Source organism: Peromyscus leucopus, chromosome 12, assembly GCF_004664715.2.
Source record: "Peromyscus leucopus breed LL Stock chromosome 12, UCI_PerLeu_2.1, whole genome shotgun sequence".
Lineage (NCBI taxonomy): Eukaryota > Metazoa > Chordata > Mammalia > Rodentia > Cricetidae > Peromyscus > Peromyscus leucopus.
This window is the reverse complement of record NC_051073.1, coordinates 3,814,942-3,834,024: the sequence shown is the minus strand read 5'-3', so window position 1 is coordinate 3,834,024 and position 19,083 is coordinate 3,814,942. Positions and strand designations below refer to the sequence as shown.

Genomic DNA, 19,083 nt, shown 5'->3' with positions numbered 1-19,083 from the left:
TCTTACATTATTTGCCACAGCAGCGTCTTAGCCTCATGCAGTTCGAGTCCTACTTTTTCGTGGTGCTGAGACTCCATAGATGCAGTCCATCTCCCCGAGCTGCAGTCTGGGTCTCTGTCGTGGCCTCTTGGGACCTCCACTTCCAGACCTGGTTTCTGAATCAGCCTGTACTTGATTATTAACCTTGGAAGTTTTTGTCTTGCTTTTTAAACTTACTGATTGTAGTAGATTTACTATTAAAGTAATTTTAAAATTAATTTGAAGCAGGTGGTAAGAAGTTGAGATACCATTTTAGTTCCTTTCCACTGCTGTGGTCAAACGCCCAGACAGAGCAGCAGGAGGAGAGCAGAGGGGCTTGGTTTCGCTTCCCAGTCCAAAAGGAAAGAATTCCTTCCGTCAGGAAGCCAGGGTAGCAGGAGGCTCCCTGGTCACACACAGTGCAGAGCTCTCTCTGCATTCTAGAAATGAGACCTGGGGCTGGGCTGTAGAGCTCAAGGCCTGCCCCATCACTCAGCCTCCTCCAGCAAGAACGTCGCCTCTGCCACTTGCTGCCAGCTGGGACCCAGTATTCACACACACACACACACGAGCCTGTGCGAGGTGTCTCCTGTTGACACGGGAGCACGTGACTTTATGAGATAATGTGTCTTCATAGTGTTGGCTACGGTTTTATGTTTAGTGGTGAGAGGTGGTGTCAGTAAAGTCTATGCTAGACTGATGGTCCCTGTCTTGTGACCGGGCTGCTCGCTTCTGCTGGAGAAACTGTCACGTAGTTTGTCCCCACTGTTTGTATTCACCAAACCCTACTAGGTAATGATACACTCCTCAGAGAGTCCTGTCTCCCTTCTCTCCGTAAAGTGCTGCAGGCCTCTCCCCCTGACTCCCCTGCTTTGGGTAGAGTCTGCAGACGGCCTCTCTCCACGCTGGGCCTGTTGCCTGTGCACACACTTTGACAGGACTCACCTCTTGTCATTGGCTTCTTGTGGAAGGCCAGGCTCCTTCCTTCCTGGGGTCTGGCTTCTGAGCAGCACCGCGTCAGTCTCCTTTCTAGTGTAAAGCAGGCCCTCCTCAGGTCCTTGTCCTTCACCAGACCTCCCTCTGGGGTCCCCTCGTCTCCAGCAGCCCTTCACTCACTGCACTTAGCTTCCTGGCCCCAGTTCCAGCAGAGGACACTCCAGTGCTGCCTTGTGTTATTGCTGGACAGTATTGGGCAGGGCTGACTTCTCCACCTCAATGAATTTCCTCTTGTGTCCTTGTTTCCCGGTTCCTCTGTCCATCCCTTAGCCATCTTCACTTTTGGATGTTCCCTGTCCACCATGCTTTGAAGATGACATGTGTCCTGTCCCTTCCTACCTTGCTGCATGCTTCCTGCGTGGTCTCACACCTTGTCATCAGTCACTCCCTCCTGACTGGAGTTAACTCCCAAGGCCCTGTGGGCTTGGCTTGACTTACTGCAAATATCGTTTTGAAAATCTGAGCAAGACAGTGCAGCTGTACCATAGGAACTGATACCATTTTTAGCTTCAGCCTGACTCTTTTATTACTGTCTCTTGGTTGTAAAAATGGCCCTAAATTCACATGTTTTCTTGTCATAAATCCAGGGCCATGGAGTCAGTCTTTGGATTAGTAAAGTGTGAATTCTGAACTTTAGCATATAATGTTTGCCCCTCCCCTCTGTGCCCTGTCTTCCTCGGAAGGACACCCACCCGCCCTTCCCTGTCAGCCCCAGCCAGGCACCTCTGTGCACACAGGTAAACTTTCCTACTCCAGTCTAGTGTGTTCCCCGTTTATACACCTGAAACTAACATGTAGATCCCACTGTGTCAGCAGTGCGTCTTTGCACTCTGCCCTACCCAGGTCTGTCTTTATCCTCCGCACTCAGAATGCTCAAACTGGGATCTTTCAATTCATGGGATGTGCCGTGCCGCACTTGATTTCCAAGCTTTTTTCATTCTGTCTGTGTGCTCAACGAGACCATTCTTCCTGCTTTGGCTTAGTGACGACACTTGGCACTTAGTTCTTAACTGTCATTGATTTGCAAAAGCTACCCTAAACTGTTTTGGACGATCCTTTGCTCATCTCCCATCTATATTGTACTGTAAACACACACCGAAAGTTCCCATCTGTCTTAACCGAAGTCACAGTTTGGTTTCGTATCAGTTATTGATTTACTTCTTTATTTTAGGTGGCTATTGGACACTCCAAACTGGTCTTCCAAATTATGATCGTCATCCTCCTGCCTCCAAGTAGTTGGAGTTACAGACATCCTTTACTGTGCCCACTCTATTATCTTTTTTCTTGGATTAATTTTCAGTTGTTTGTTTATTTTTTGTATGTATGTATGTGGGTGCTTGCAAACCATATCATGAATTTGGAGGTCAGAGGACAACTTTGGGAGTCATCTCTCTGTCCACTGTGTGGATCCTGGGCAATTAAACTCTCAAATCAGCTGAATGGCAAGTGCCCTGATGTGCTGAGCTGTCTCTGCCGGCCAGTTTTTGAATAGTTGATACAGTGGCGCAGTAAAAAGAAGCACAGTGCACACAGGGTTGTAGAAGTCCTCGTTTTCATGTCCGCTGGTTTAGTACAGACCAACATTAGTAGTTTTTATGTCTTTGCAAAGATATTCTTCACATGAAAATAAATCTAACTACATGTTATCAGAATATCTATTAGCCAGGTAGTATATTATATGCATACACAGCATTCTGTACACATCCAAACACCTACTCTACATATGTTATACACTCCAGCCTGTACATAAACAGTGTCATACCGTACACACTTTTACATCTGGGTTTTTCTACATTTGGCACAGATTTGATATTCTTCCCATATTAAAATAAAGCTTTTATTTTATATTGTTTTACAGTATTACATTAATTGAATATTCCATAAGTAATTTCATTCATAGCTTATTAATGGGCATTTTTGCTTCCAATTATTTTTACTATTTATGATGGCATAATAAATCTTTATATGTGCAGGGGTTGTGAGGATAGGGGGTAGGGGTGAACGGAGTAGGGGGGGTTGCCCACCTTTAATCCCACCACTCAGGAGGCAGAGGGAGGTGGATCTCTGTGTTCAAGGCCAGCCTGTTCTACAAAGTGAGTTCCAGGACAGCCAGAGGTGTTATACAAAGAAAAAAAAAAATCTTTATATGGTTCTTGTCTGTTATAACAATTGTTTATAACAATACCTGGAAGTAAAATTGCCGAGTCACGGTAAGGCAACAAGTAATTTTGGTCATGATTACCAGATTATGTTCTGCATGATTTTACAGCTCTGCAAACCTAAGTTGAGAATTGGAAGTCATTACCAACTTTGAGTACAGTTTGTGGTGGAGCATTTGCTGGAGCACACGGTGCCCTGGCTAACTGAGTCTCCAGCCGCACACAGGCCCACACACCAAAGAAAGGACGACAAGAGTGAGGGAAGGGTGACTTAGTGTCCTCCTGCACTTGGACTTGAGTGGGGACCGCTCTCTGTGGCCCCAGACTGTTCAAACAGAAAGCCCACAGTAATAGTTTTATTGCTGTAAATTGTGTGCTTCTGAGTGACAAGACACGGTCTCATCCTGCCCTGCCCTGTGTCCATCTTTATCTGTACTCTACACGGGACCGGTCCATTCGTCATGGAGACAGCCTATCATTAGATTGCTTTTTGGGCAACTACAGTGCTGTGCTAGTGACTCTCACTTAAAATTTAAGGTTGTTTTTTCCCTCTGTGTGGCCCTGGTGTCCTGGAACTCACTCTGTAGACCAAGCTGTCCTCGAATTCAGAGATCCTCCTGCCTCTGCCTCCCGAGTGCTTGGATTAAAGGTGTGCGCCAACTCCACTGCCTGGTTTAAGATTTATAATTAACCATTTGATAATGGGTCCAGCACAAGACTCTGTTAGAGAGCATCCTGCTGCGGTCTGTTGCTCTGTCTGTTCTGCCAGTGTCGGTTTCTTCTCTCTGCTAAGATTATAGGTGTGTGTCAGAGTGGCCCACCTGTCCCACGGGTAACCGGGACCTTCCAGTGCAGAGTTGGTGTGCCATGTCAAGCGGTCCTTATCTGAAGGGTTAGAACTATAAGTGCTTCAGTTTCAGTTCTTTGAGATTTGGGTTTAGTAGTAGTTCATCTTTTACAGGCTGAGTGTCCCTAATCTGAAACTCTAATTTAAGAGTGAAACTCTAATTTATCTGTATTTTAAAGCATTTCATACCAAATTAAGGATGTTTAACCTGCATTTTCATTTGTGAGATTATCTACCAATTTTGTTTTCCCCTACTGGATTTTCAAGGGTTTCATTTTCATAAAATTTTTATTGAATAAATACTTAACAGTTTGTGCTAAACTGGTGTGAGAGACAGCCTTTGCCTTTTCAGAGCTTACAGTAACACAAGTAAACACAACCAAACACAAAAATGATAAGTAATATTTACATGAAAAAGCAGTTTAAGGGGGTACCTCAGAGGTATTACCTGCATGGTGTTGGTAAAGTTCTGGGTTAGACCCCAGCTCAGTCAGTCAAGACTCACGTGACTGAGAAGGACTTTTGTTAGATCGAGGCATATTGACTAAAGTAGACTAAACACACACTATCCAGGTAAAGCGGCCCAGAGAACTCAAGAGTTCCTCCTTGGATATAACAGTAAAATAACTGAAGTAGTGTGTCAGAGCACTGGTGTGTGTTTGTGATTCCACACGCCCTCGGCTTAGCTGCCCACAGTGTGGTGTTCAGCACGCAGACCTGGCTGCACCCACACAAGCTAGCAGTGACCCCAGAGTCCTGCTGATGGCCGTGCCCAGGTGAGGAGGCTAGGGAAGTCTGGGGCAGCATGAGCCAGAACATCCAGGGACTCTAGAACTGACATGGATGGAGGAGGCCATGAGCGCAGATGCCCTGAAGCATGTGTCCAGGGCAAGGGGTGGGCGAAGATCTGGGGTGATGGGAAGTCAAGTACTTGAAGAAAGGTTGGAGAAACAGGTTGTGGGAAATCACTAACGGGTTATAAACAGGGAATGAGTTGATTTGTGTTTTGAAAGGATAGTCCTGCTACTCTGAATGGGTTGAGAAGGGCAAGTATGGAAGGAAGCAGGGGCGTGATTTTTTTTTTTTTAAATTTTTAAATTTTTTGATTTTATAAAGAGGCCCTTGCATTAGTCTAGGCTGAGTGATAGGGGTGGTAGCAGCAAGAAAGGTGGCCAGATTTGGGATCTAGTGTGAGATATCTCATTGGTCCTTGCTGCTGAGGTTAGAGGCAGGAATTGTCAAGCATCTGGGGGACTATGAATCCTTTGGTTGTATCAAGAAAGCTGCAAGGAGGAGGGCTTCAAGGGGAAGTCGGGGTTCTCCTGGACCTGCCGAGAGTACTGCTGGGTTCTTAAAGAAAGCTTCCTAATCTGGCACACACAGACAGTGAGACAGGGGCCTGGACGTGACTGGAACTTCTAAACCTGGCTGCTCTGATGGTAAAACATTGTTTGCTCTGGAGCTTACATAGGACTTGGTGGTGTAGAACTATCTAGCGTATTGAAGTTTCCACACCCCCGTCCCCAGCTTACCTGCTTTAATGCCGGTGCTCAGGGAGGTGTAGGTTGAGCTGGGAAGCGGTGCTGAATAACCCACTCATCACTTTTCCCTCACAGGTGCGTCAGCAGTTCCCGGCTCCCCTGGGCTGGGCAGGCACTGAAGCTCCTACACAAGTCACTGTTGAAACTCGTCCTGTTCAAGAAACCACCTTTCATGTAGCCCCTCAGCAGAATGCACTGCACCATCACCATGGAAACAGTTCCCATCACCACCACCACCACCATCACCACCACCACCACCATGGACAGCAAGCCTTGGGTAACCGGACCAGGCCAAGGGTCTACAATTCTCCAACAAATAGCTCCTCTACCCAGGATTCTATGGAGGTTGGCCACAGTCACCACTCCATGACATCCCTGTCTTCCTCAACGACTTCTTCCTCGACATCTTCCTCCTCTACTGGTAATCAAGGCAATCAGGCCTATCAGAACCGCCCAGTGGCTGCTAATGCCTTGGACTTTGGACAGAATGGAGCTATGGACGTTAACTTGACCGTCTACTCCAATCCCCGCCAAGAGACTGGCATAGCTGGGCATCCAGCATACCAATTCTCTGCCAACACAGGCCCTGCACATTACATGACTGAAGGACACCTGACCATGAGGCAAGGGGCTGACAGAGAAGAGTCTCCCATGACAGGAGTCTGTGTGCAACAGAGTCCTGTAGCTAGCTCGTGACTACATTGAAACTTGAGTTTGTTTCTTGTGTGTTTTTATAGAAGTGGTGTTTTTTTCCCAAAAACAAAGTGCAAAGCTGCTTGAATCAGAAGGAGATTAACACACTGAACCGCTACAAGAGGGCAGAGCTGACTTTTTTTTAACTTGAAAAGATTGCAAAGGGACAGTGAAGTTGTTAAGAGCCATGTCCACCTGTCTTCACGGGAGCTCCGAGGTGCCCTCTTTGTGCCCCATCTTAACCTGCCGTCTCCCGCCACAGTGGGTTTGTCTTTCTACCCAGCAAAAGTTCATGTTCAGATGTTGGTCTTGGTCATTTGCCAACTCATTTTAAAATAAAAAGGCACTGCACATAATTTGCATAAAGGGCCCCATAAGGGTGTTTTGGGTTTTTTTTTTTTTTTCTGTTGTTTTGTTTTTTCATTTTTATTTTTCCCCCTTTTCCCATGTTTTGTTTTGTTTGGGTTGGGGGTGGGGTGGGAAATTTGGGTTTTTATGTCCTCTACACGTTTGGGCACGGAAATGCAGTACTGTCAGGAAGAGGGACCTCCAGCTCACACAAACACCATCTTCAGCTGTGTGAAAGGGACGATTGTGTTGACGTTTGTAAGGCACATTAAGCATGCTAAGTGGCGGGGATCAGGACTCTCCTGTCTGAACCTACCGAGGAGCAAAGCAGCAGTTCCGTGGGACCCTGTGGCCTCCGTTGGAGAGGCCGAGGGAAGATAGGAGCGGAAGGACTGGTCTCCTCTGCAGGGGCACTGAGAAGCCAACACCGGCCTGCTGTGGCCAGGCCTGGGTAGGTCTGAGTGGTGGTCTTTGGGATAACCTTGGCCTTATGGATTTGGACTCGGAGTTAGAAGAGCCTACCATTTCAGATACAATCACTTGTGGACATGCGTTTGCAGACGGTCCTTAATGCTGAAAACACAGAGAATGGGTAATTCAAGAGGCCTTTCTTTTAAAATAGACTCGTGACCCACTAATTGTAAGGTATTGCAAGGTCACTTTGCGTGTGTCATAAAGCGACTCCCTTGTTGGTCGAAGGCCACAGACGTAGTGGTTTGCTCTGGCAGAAGTAGCTACAGCTGTGTCCTTCCTGCTTTGACCTTTTCTTTGGCTTTTTCTCGGCACGTGGTGTCTTCACCATTTCTTCTGCACAAAGATGTCTTCTGTTCATCCTGAACATTTTAAAATGCAGAATTTTATGTGACTGCTTTTTTGCCTCACAATTATGCTGTGAATTTTACAAAAATTTATTTTCTTTTTTGATAATTTATTGTACCAAAGCTGTTTTTATAGCACATAGATGTCTGTAACCAATAATGTAGCAGTTCTGCACTTTGACACAAGGTGTAACTAGACCATTTTTAAATGTCAGTTGAAAATTATGGCTGTACTATTGCTTAAACAAAACTGGAACTGTTGTTGAATCCATAGCCAATACATTTACAGCAATCTGTGTACTGGACAGAATAGATTGACATCTAATTCGAGATTACACCACCTGTCACATTCTAAATGTGTTCAGGCTTCTGAAGGGGAAGGGACACTGGATCCAGAAGCTATGGAGCCAGCAGTTGATGCTTGTATCCTGATTAACTTACTTGTAAACTTGAATTTGAGACCTTGATTGAACCAATAGGTCCACAGTAGGAACAGGAGGAAGGCAGAGCTCTGAGTGTGACCTGTAGTGAGCAGGCCGGCATTAACACGTACTTCCCTGGAGAGTCTGCTGCCTTCATGTAACACAGTCTGGCAGTGGCTAAACTTGGGTTCCCATTTAAAGTGAGCAATTCTAGGGTGTCACACTCTTAGCGGTTGGATTGGGAGACTGGGGATGTAGTGATTTCCCTGTCCAGGATCGCAGGAAGCCTAGGATCTCTCCTCTGTGACCTACCTCTGCCTACCGACAGCCCTGTTGGAAGCAACTCAGCAGAACACCATGTTACTTTTTATTGGTCAACTCCATGTGGCTGACTAGGTCAATTTTTTGTTTTTTTTGGGTTTTTTTGTTTTTTGTTTTTTGTTTTTTTTTTTTTTTTTTTTTTTTTTTTTTTTTTGAGCAAAAGCAGTTTTTTATATGTAAACAATGACAAAAGAAAGGCCTAAAACTCTGTGAATGTGAATGGAAACTTGGAGAGCCCCGTTTTTATAAACACAAATACTTTGGTTGTTAATCAGGAAATCCATATTTATTTTGTAATTAAATGTCAAGCCTGTGGGTTGTTTTGAACTTGGTAGTTGAGAGTTTCCGTGAATAAAGGCGTCACCTCGAGTGCAGCAGGGTCAGAGGGATGTGTCACCTGCTGCTGTAGGGACCCCGACACCACACCAGGAGGCTCAGGTCATTTTCCCCCCATGCTGGTTGCCACATTTTAGCAAGCACCAAAAAAGAAAGCAGTTTTTAAACCGATATTTACATAAAGAAAACCACGCAATCCAGTGCTTCTGCATACTGTGTTCTGTTACAGTCCAGTTTTGTGTGCTTTACTACACAGTTTGGTTACAGGACTTCTGTGCATTGTAAACATAAACAGCATGGAAAAGGTTAAATACCTGTGTTCAGATTGTAAGATCTAGTCCGGACTTGCTGTGTATATTGTAACGTTAAATGAAAAAGACCCCCCTTTGTATTATAGTCATGCGGTCTTATGTATGATAAACAGTTGAATAATTTGTCCTCAGACTCTTTACTATGCTTTTTTAAAAATTAATTTAAGGAAAAAATGTAAACATAGTAAAAACCAATCTTCCTATGCAATGAAGCGGGTCCAGGTCTGGTAGGTATAGCAGGTATAATTGAGTCACATTGTGTACAAAGGGAAATACTGCCTTGTAGAGACGAGGCTTCACGTATCTTTGAAAGTAAAAATTGGAGGTGTAACAGATGATTGGTTCTTTAAAATGGATTCTTTACCTGAGTGATCATCATGTGCTCAGTTACTGCTTCGTGGTCTTGTTTAGTGTTCAGAGGGTTCGTGAGGACCACATGGTTCTCCCCTGAGCCTCTGGCCTGCTGGGGTTGACAGAGACTGAAGGCTGCTGTCCCTCCTCAGCTCCCTGGGGATGCACTGGTCACTTTACTGTACAGACCCTAGAACGCGGCCATGCTGCGGCATCAGGTTCTAACCTCCGTGTCAGCCTGCACATGGACATGTAGTGGTGGCGTTCAGAAGGTAAGAGACTCGAAGAAGAGTCGATGTGGTTCTGGAAACCCGGTTGTAGAACGTGTGTGTTAGAATGGAGAACTTCCTATTTTTTTGTCTTAGGCTACTTTTAAAAAAATTTTTTTTTTAAACTTAGGTAACAAGCATATTTTGTAATACTGGACTAAAATACCCAAGGCTTATTTTTACCTAATAAATAGGACTGCATTTTTTCTGTTTTTCAAAGGAGGCTGTAGTAATCTGAGGCCTCTAAAATGATGTCTGAGCCTGTGCTACTGTCCTTGGTTCCTGCTTATTTGTTAAATGTACTGTCATGTTCTTACAGTGGGGAAATACATGAAGAAAGACAGTAAACACTTCATTTTAAATTGGTCCCCAACTTTCTTTTCACTGGCCTGCTTTTATTTCAACTTGCCCAGGCTCCACACTCGCTGTGTCCTGTTCTGTGCTGGTGACCATGTGCAGTAGATGAAATGGTCTATTCCAGACACAGGACTGCCTCAGTGTTGTGTGTGAGGAAAGCTTGGAGATGAAGACGGAGGGTGTAGAGGCTGTGCGGGCTTTGGTGTACTGAGACCAGAGTTCTTAGAGTCTGGGGTATCTGCAGGACAGAATCCCCCACAATGAGCAGAGCACCCCAGGTGGCCTATTTCCAAGTGCACCCAGTCCTTGGCAGTGTGTGTACTAGCCGTGAAGACCCAAGCTGCTGTCCATGCTTTTCTCCATACACTGCCTTGCCAGCTCCTAGGTTTCAGCTCTGTAGTCAGGGAAAGGTGAAGAGCCCAGCTGCCCGCATCAGGACTGGGTTATAGCAGCATGCTGGGGGAGCACAAGCACTTTGTCACTTTCAAAAATACTCCTGGCTTGAATCTTGAGACAGCTGTCTCCAACTAGATACTGATGTAAGCACAAAGTAATTGCCTAAGTCAGTGGTTCTCAACCTGCGGGTCGAGGCCCAGATTGCATATCAGATATGCTGCATATCTGATACTTACAATTCACAACTAACAAAATTACAGTTGTGAAGTAGCAATGACGTGATTTTATGGTTGGGGTCAGCACACATGAGGAGCTGTATTAAAGGGTCAGTGTTGTCAAGTCTTCCAGTGTAGAGCTGTGTAGATGCTTCCTCAGTAAATTCTCCCGTGAATCCCCACCACCACCATCCTGATGGGAAGACTTCAGACAGCTCTTAGATCCAGCTCTCTCTGCTCTGCCCTGGCTAGGCTTGGCCGGGTTCTGAAAGTGCTCGGAAAGGAGTCACACTGTAAAAAAACACACGCTCACACATGTTCACACTTTGGTGTGAGATGAAGGTAGCCCAAGTTCTCAGTGAGGGTGCTGAAAGTCCTGAACAAGGAAAGGGATGGCGGGGTCCACTGTGGTTTGCCAAGTGCTCTTTAGCTAGGGAGATACTCCGCCATCTTTCAGAAGGCAGCATTCTAGAAAGACCAAGTGGCTGTTGCTGCCCATACCCTGTCTGGAAGAAGGAAGCCGATTTGATTATCTTTTCCAATTAAATTTTTTAAGCATGTTACCTTTGGGTTTTTAATCTTATTGTACACATAAGTACCTACGACTATCCCTAATTCCTTAGCTGAAACCAGTATGATGGAGCGTCTGAGCACCAAAGGCAGGGTCTAGTCACTGTGAGTCATGGCCTGGGAAATGGGCAGCAGCCTAACAGGTGGGGCCTGTAGTTACCTGTCTGCCCAGGGAAGAGGAGAGGGCTAACCCAGTGAGGCCTGCCCGAGGTTGGGAACAGCCTTAGGAAGATGAATTGGCAGCTCGTCTGCCATTAGCCATTGTAGAGAAGAAACAGAAGTGTGGGGGTGAGTGCGGTGGGTTGATGAATTACTTGTGTGAAATGGCTTTGTGTTTAAAACCAAAGTTTGATGCAGAGAAATCGCCTAAGGAGACAGTATGTGCCTTGCTAGTGGACAGTGAATCAGTAAGGCATCCTGGGACACCACTTCTACTTTGGGTGTCCTTGGGCAGGAAACAAATTCTGGGGGAAAGGGTTTTGATGAACCCGTGCACCTACTGGTTTCAAGGCAGGTCTGGAATCTTTGCAGAATCACACCCCACCCAGCGTTTGATTCAGGAAGTTGGGATGGGGTCAGGTCCTCTTTAGAAAGCTTTGGCTAAGGTGCGGAACCTGCAGCCAGGCATGACTAGAACAAGGAGAGGCATGTGGCCAATCAAAAGCATCCTAAAAAGGCGTGTTACTCTTTATTGAGTTGCGGCTTGCATTACACAGTGTCACAAGCAAGGCAGTACAGTGTGCACATGGCACACACTGTTCCGTTATCTTCCATCGTGGAAGTGGGAGGATGTGGTGTAGTATGCTATCAGTGTGCTCAGCGTCCCATGAGAAGACGTGTTCAGTGTATTTCCCAGTAGCAATCTCAAGTTTTCTTCCTTAAACATGAGTCCTGTGTGGCCTTCGGAAGGTTTGTATAGCAGTTAGAGTTTTTAGCTTGGAGTCATGGATGGGTTCAAATCCTGGCTGGTATGCCCATTAGCTATGATGCCTGGCGGATCCCTTCTTCAGCCTCATGCCTGCATTACAGCTGCCCGCGCTGTACTCAAGTGCAACATTCTGTTCAGTGTCAATGAGAGGATGCAGATAAACATCTAGCACACTCTTCCGGTAGAGGAAGCCACACGGCTGTCTTCAGAGCGTGAGTGGAACCTGCATTTTACACATGAGTATAACAGGATTAGGTGACTGTTAAGCAGTTTTTGGCTACTTCTGAGCCTGGCTAGGTATCGTGTGAGGTGAAGGTAGCCCAAGTTCTCAGTGAGGGTGCTGAAAGTCCTGAACAAGGAAAGGGATGGCGGGGTCCACTTCCCAACTGTAAAATCTACAGTGTCGATTTAACAGTTGGGAAGTTCATTGGTTTCATGGTTTTTGGTAGTTCCCTTTGTCTTGACATCCATGTGGCTTTAATAAGGACCAGCACTAGTTTTTGTTTTGTTTTGTTTTTTATTTTTTAGTAGGTTCTCACTATGTAGCTCTGGCTGTCCTGGAACTTGCTATGTAGACTAAGCTGGCCTCAGACTCAGAGATCTGCCTTCCTCTGCCTCCCAAGTGCTGGGATTAAAGGTGCATGCCACCATGCTAGGCCAGCACTGATGTTTTTAACCAGCACTGTTATTAGGCTCTGGGAGTTATATGTCCAGTGGCCCTTTACTGCCCTTCACTCAGGCTTTTGTAGCCTTCAAAAAAACAGGCCCAATTTAGTGACAGAAAAGAGTGTGATTGTGTGATCATGTCTGTGTGTGAGTATGGGATGTGTGTGTGTGTGTGCTTGCACATCTGTGTGCAGGTGTTCATGTCCACGCACAGGTGGAGACCAGAGGTTGACAGCATATTTCCCTCTATTGCTGTTCGTATTTTTGAGACGGCCTTTCTCTGAATGTGGGACTTGCTATTCCAGTGAGACTAGCTGGCCGGCCAGCTCCAGGATCCAGCTGTTTCTCTCCCCCCACCCCACCCCCATGATAGGATGCAGACACCACCTCTGCACCTGGTGTTCACTTGGTCTCTGGAGTTTGGGACCCAGGCTCTCAGGCTTGCACAGTAAGCACTCCCCCACCAAGCCATCCTGGCCCCAGAGGTTTTTAAGTTTATGAGCAGTGGCATCAGGGAAGTTTGGGGAGCTTACAAGGCCGTAACAAACTTTTAAAAGCAGTAAGGCCAGCTGCTCCACTTTGCATTCTTAAGAGTTTGCTTTGGAGATGTTTGGTGACATGTCCAGTTCAGTTCCCCACAGGGTCATTCCCTTCTTATTCCTAAAATGTCTTTCCTCTTAAGTGAATTGTGAGGATAAAGGCGTCAGGGTGAAAGTCTGTCCTTCGCATTAGAATACACAATTTTCAGTGGCCTGGGTACATTAAATCACACTGGACTGATGATGAGGTTAAGATGGCTGAGCTGCTTCCAGGCCAATTCTATTTCCAAGTCCAGAGCGCATAGACAGTCCTCTGTTTGAAAAGGCACCTGGGCTGGGCCCCATAACAGCTCCCATCTCCTCAGGTGGGTTTGCACATCTCTGCCCTCTGGACGTGCCTTTTGTCGTGTGGATCTGGCCCAGTGAGTGCCAGTGCCACCTGCAGACTCAGTGGGATGGGGAGTGGAGTGCAGTGCAGGCCTGGGGATGGTCCTCCAGGATCTTGGATTACGTGAGCATGCTACTGCAGGCTTACCCAGAATTCACAAGTTCTCACCTGGATGAGGTACATGTTCATCAGCACCAGTCTGCTATGGGGGTGTGGGTCTTGGAAGAACAGGCTTCCCCTACCACTTCACGGAATCACAGTGGTCTTAACATGCACAGAGACTGAAGGAACTCAAGGTGTAGGGGGCGTGCTAGAGGTGGCCAGCGGCTAGGGTTAGGGTGGATGGGGTGCAGGGCTCCCACATGGGCCACTAGCAAGCTACAGTGGCATCCCAGCTGAATGCTGGCTGTTAGGATTCCACCTGCCTCTTAACTGGAACCCACACAGCAGGACTACAGCTCTCCATTACCGACAAGATTAAAAGGGAGTGAACTCGCAATACCTGTCTCACTTAACTGCAGAAGACACTCCGAAGCAGAGAAAGCAATGAGGTTTAGACTGCCAACAGAATCGTAAACTGGAAGGGAGGCTTAGCTTGAAACCCATTGTCTTCCAGGCAGGAGCTCCAGGCTATAGACAGGACCGTGCCAGAGAAATGGTCAACTGTGGGGCGTTTACCCACCACGCCCACAGCTTCCCAGAGTTTTCTTGAGTTCGAGCAGCAGGAAATATTAGATAGATTTATTGTGGAGAATCTTGCGGAGATAAATAGAAAATACAGGATAGCCTCGAGAGGGCCTGGAACCTATTCCAACGGGCCCTGTCTCTGCCCCAGGGTTTTTATAGAGACGCCAAGGGGTGGAGCAAAAGACCTCCTCCCCCAGCACAGCCACGTGCAGACCATCTCAGACACCTGCACTCAGGCCCGTGGTCCTGATCATCCTCTATGCGGACCTGCTGGGTAAAGCCACGAGGAACCTGAAAACGGGCTCCCACAGTCAACAATATGCAACAGCATGGGAAAGGCTCCAGGCCCAGGAGGAAGGAACCCCAGGCATTACGGCCGCTCGAGTGGGAAAGACAGATGTGAATAAGTCATGCTTTAGAGCATCTCACCCTGAACAGCTGCAGGGTAAGCTGATACCAGGTGACTACAGAACGTGGCTGCTGCCATGCTGCACGTGGGCTGTCCTGAGCTGTTTAAGGGGGTTGACAGACCCTGGAAATGATGGGGGTGAGGCAAGGGGAGGAGCTTCCCAATGTCCAGCCAGAGCCGCATGAGGGAGGGAGACCTGAGAAGTGGGCGTGCTGCTCACCAGTTCAGCTGTTAGGACTTGAAGCACATTTAAGAGCAATTTTGGTACAAAAGAATGTAATAAAGGGGTTGGGCCCAAGGCAGTAGAATTTTGGCAGGGAAATCGGGGGGGGGGGCCCGGGGGACATATAACAGCTGAGAAGTCTTGGTAGAGAAATCCAAGGAAGGTTAGTACTGTCAAGGGATGGTGAATACTTAAATCAACTGCCTTAGTTTCCCTGTATTTCCAAAGAAATGTGAAAACAAACAGAAAAAGGGAAATGAATTTATTTATTGTTTAAACTAGGGAGAGACAACCCAATTCCTCTCCACTGTGCCCATGGCAAGTCCTATGATTTATAGAAAACTACAAGACAAAGGCCAGAAGATGTGTACGAGCTGGGAAGCAGGTGAAGGGTTGGGAGGAGCCTCCATGGCCTCTGCTCTGCCCAGTATGAAATCACTGTTACATGGACAAAGTTTCCCATCCCTGTGCAGCCCCTGTGGTCAGCAGCAGCTGCTTGCCACCCAAGGGAGAGCCTGCAAGCAGTGTAGAGCTTCCAGCCAAGACCAGAGTGCACCAGCATCTGATTAAACAAGGGCCTGGTGATTTTGCAAACAGTTAGTTTTATTTTTAAGGTTTTTTTTTCTTTTAAGTTTTGTTTTATATTTTGAGGCAGTATTTCTCTGTGTAGCCCTGGCTGTTCTGGAACTCACTGTGTAGACCAGGCTGGCCTTGAACTCAGAGATCCACCTGCCTCTGCCTCTCAAGTGCTGAGATCAAAGGTGTGTACCACCACACCTAGGTACAGTTTAAACTTTTTCTTATTATTTGTGCATTTGGGTGAGGGCACAGGTACCACGGCCTGTGGGGTCAGAGGACAATAGTGAGTTCCAGGGACTGCACTCAGGTCATTAGGCTTGGTGGCAAGTGCCTTTGCCCACGGAGCTGTCTCACTGGCCTGTCCATGTTAGCGGTGTGAGAAACTGCTCAATACCTCCCTTTAGATTTGTGGAAAGCTAAGAGTTCACATTGAGGACTCAGCTGACAAGCGATTGTCTCCATCGTCTAGCCTGGCCTCTTTCCGAATCTCCATGCAGATGTTGCTCTTGAAGACCACAAACCAAGCCCAGCAGAGTGAGTTAGTAGTGAGAATGGCAATGTCCATTAGCACAGGCTTTCCCATATTGGTTAAGAATGATGTACAGAGTTCCTACAAGGTTTTTATTTCCACAAGTCTACTGTGAAGTAGAAATGATGGAGACGTTTTATCTCTGATACTGTCTTCGTTTATTTGTGATGTGAACACTACCTCCAGAAGCCTCTGAAGAGCCTGCACCAAGAGTCTGTAAATCCTGTCTGTCTCCTTTCCTTCTCCCTGGGCCGTTCTCTCCCATGACTCACTGTTGACGGTCTGAGTCTGGCAGCAGCAGCACCACATGAATTTTCACTTAGGCCCTAATTGAGAGTGAGCCAAGGGCTGAACCTCCACAGAAAAGAATTAGGGGGCACTGGACACTGAGGGAGGTTTATTACGCTCTAGCTGTCACCAAAGACCCTTTCCTTCTTTGTCCTTAGCATCCTTGTAGGGTGGTGGGCCCCTTAAGAGTGAGAACATTCTAAGATGTGAACTGGTTTCAGCTTCTTGCCACTGGCAACAGATTCATTAAGTATCAGCAAACTATAACACACCTTCCTGGTTTTGTATGGCTCACCAAAGTAAGAATGGGTTTCTGCCGGATGTGGTGACGAATGCCTTTAACCCCAGCAGTTGGGAGCCAGAGGCAGGTGGATCTCTATGAGTTCGAGGCCAGCCTAGGCTACAGAGTGAGTTTCAGGACAGCCAAGGCCACACAGAGAAACTCTGTCTCAAAAAGCCAAAAAAAAAAAAAAAAATATGGATTTTACATTTCTAAAAGGCTGAAAAAAAACCAAACATCAAAGCAAACACTGATGTGATCCTCGCTGCCTGAACAAAATTTTGTTGGAATTTAGCCATTCTAGTTTGCACATGGTGGTCATTTGGGTGCTGTGGCGATCACTGTGTGGTTGCTACAGAGACCATGTGCCATCCTCTTGTTCAATACACTGGACCTTCAGTGATTCAGGTGTAATGGCTCAGTGGCATCCGAGTGCCCATGAGTGATGCTACAACATAGCAATTGTTTAAGTCCAGTTATGTGATTTTTTTTTCTGGGGAGATATGAATAAATGTCTACTCACCCCAGGTGGGGCACCATGGCAGACCAAAACTCTACCCACATCCAGCTTACTGAGCTTACTTAGAGTATGGTCAGGGGTCACTGATCTGAGTGCTGGTCATCTTACAGCAGCTGTACCATGGCAGCCTCTCACCCCAGCGGGATGAGCACATCCTCACAGTTGTCTAGACAGAGTGACCCACTTCGTTAGCTTTGTACAGTCTGTGTGCTCTAGCACCTCCTTGAGACCCTTCCCACCCAGTCTTGTGAGGGGACATAAAAGGCCCGACGTGAGGGTACTTGTGGGTAGTCATAGGTGCTTTGATAAAGGTGGTAATTGCTGTTGTGTTCCACAAAACCAGAATGCTCACATCGCTTCCAGGAGGAGTTGAACCGAGTGTCACGATGCTTTGAAGGTATAGTGGAGTATGGATTCTTATTGAAGTAGGTGGCAAAGTCAAAGACATGTCAGCTGTCATCTCAAGGGACACAATATTTGTTGATGATAATCTTATAAACAATTGTCAAAATATTTCCAATTCAGGAGGTTGGAGAGATGTCTCAGTGGTTAAGAGCACTTCCTGCAGAGAACCCAGATTCAGTTCCCAGCCCCCACGTGGCAGCTGTTGTATGATATTTTGATCTTGTTCTGACAAATAAAGCTTGCTTAGAGCCAGAGGGTGGAGCTAGCCACTAGCAGACCAAAATTAACCAGAGGCTTTGGAGGTCTGAGGACAGATAAGACAGGAAGTAGTAAGTTGGGGCAGAGAGGGATCTCAGCCCCTTTGAAGGCAGGACGAAGCAGCTGGAGGACTGGTGGCCTCTCCCTTCTTTCGTCCTTCAAGTTCTGACTCCTGAGTTTTTATCGATATAGAATAATTAGATTAACACTTCATCTGAGATAGCCACTTGTCCCTGGATTTGCAGCCACTGTTGGAGGCTACCACAGCAACAGAGGCAGTGGCCACTGGAGTTTTCTTCTCTTACCTCAAGCCCTCTGAGTGAGTTTGGGGTTTTCTTGTTGCAGCCTCTCTACAACAGTCTCCTGAGGCCCCAAACTCCACAGGCACCCGGGCTCCAAACACTGCCCGAGTGAGTGGCCCACTACCGGCTGGCTCTGCCTGCAGGCAGCTCTGCGTTCTCACTCCTGCCCACCACATGGGTGGCTTCTGCATGTTCCCCTGTGTCTGCCCTTCAGACAGCTGGCTCCTTGGCTGCCTTTCTCTGTGGGTTGTGGGCTTCCCCTGGACCCCTTCCTCAGGCTGCTGCCACAGTAGGTCAGCTGCCTTGATACCTGCTCTGGATTCTGTTGTTGGAGCCACCACACACTCTCCACTCACAACTACCAACAAGCAGCTGCAGCCGCCCTCAGCCAGGCTGTGCACTGCCTGTGTTCTACACAGCTTCAGCCAGCCTCACACTTCACCGTCATTGTCAACAGATCTGGTGAGACAGCTAGGAATTCTTAAAAGGGGGATTTAGTGGTTTTTGTTTTTGTTTTTTTATTTTTTATTTATTTATTTATTTATTTTTTTTTTTTTTTTGGTTTTACTCATTGGTAGAGGCTGGTGAACTACAGAGATATGGCTCTGTGAGTGGGATTAAGGTGCGCCCCCCCCGTTTTTTGTTTTTTTTTTTTAAAGGAGAGTTTTTTCCCCACATTAAAAATGGGAAACATTATGATGCACCAAGGTAGGTCTTGCCACGAACTGGCCCATCGGGGGTACCACGACCAGAGGGGGACCAGAGCTTGGGTAGTCAGGAAGGCAAGGATTCGGCGAATGACAGACAGACAACACACTCAGAAGTGGTTTGAATGTGTTACAATTTTACTTTTGCAAATCAGCAGTTTATATACAGAAAAGAAAACTATCAAGTCATACAAGGAGCAACAAGAGCTTGACAATAATTCAATTACATCATCTTTGAAAAACATCAAGCACACAGTTATTAATTGGCGCTAGACATATCCCTTCACTCACAAGAACTTTATGACCCAAAGAGCAGTCTGTGTTTTTTAAACTTAGTACAGTTCTTAGACTTGTGAAGGCTTGTATATTTCCACAATGGAAGGTTTGAAAACGGAACAATTAAATGA

The 19,083-nt window shown here is 46.7% G+C and overlaps 1 protein-coding gene across 1 annotated transcript in view; it reads left to right on the top strand.

The window, feature by feature from the left end:
* Dyrk1a (dual specificity tyrosine phosphorylation regulated kinase 1A) overlaps nt 1–8,941 on the top strand; it is a 135,571-nt gene extending 126,630 nt beyond the window's left edge. The window contains 1 exon segment of the mRNA XM_028879950.2: nt 5,637–8,941. Coding sequence (XP_028735783.1) covers nt 5,637–6,257 — 621 coding nt within the window. The 3' untranslated portion in view covers nt 6,258–8,941.
* Nucleotides 8,942–19,083: the final 10,142 nt, after the last annotated feature.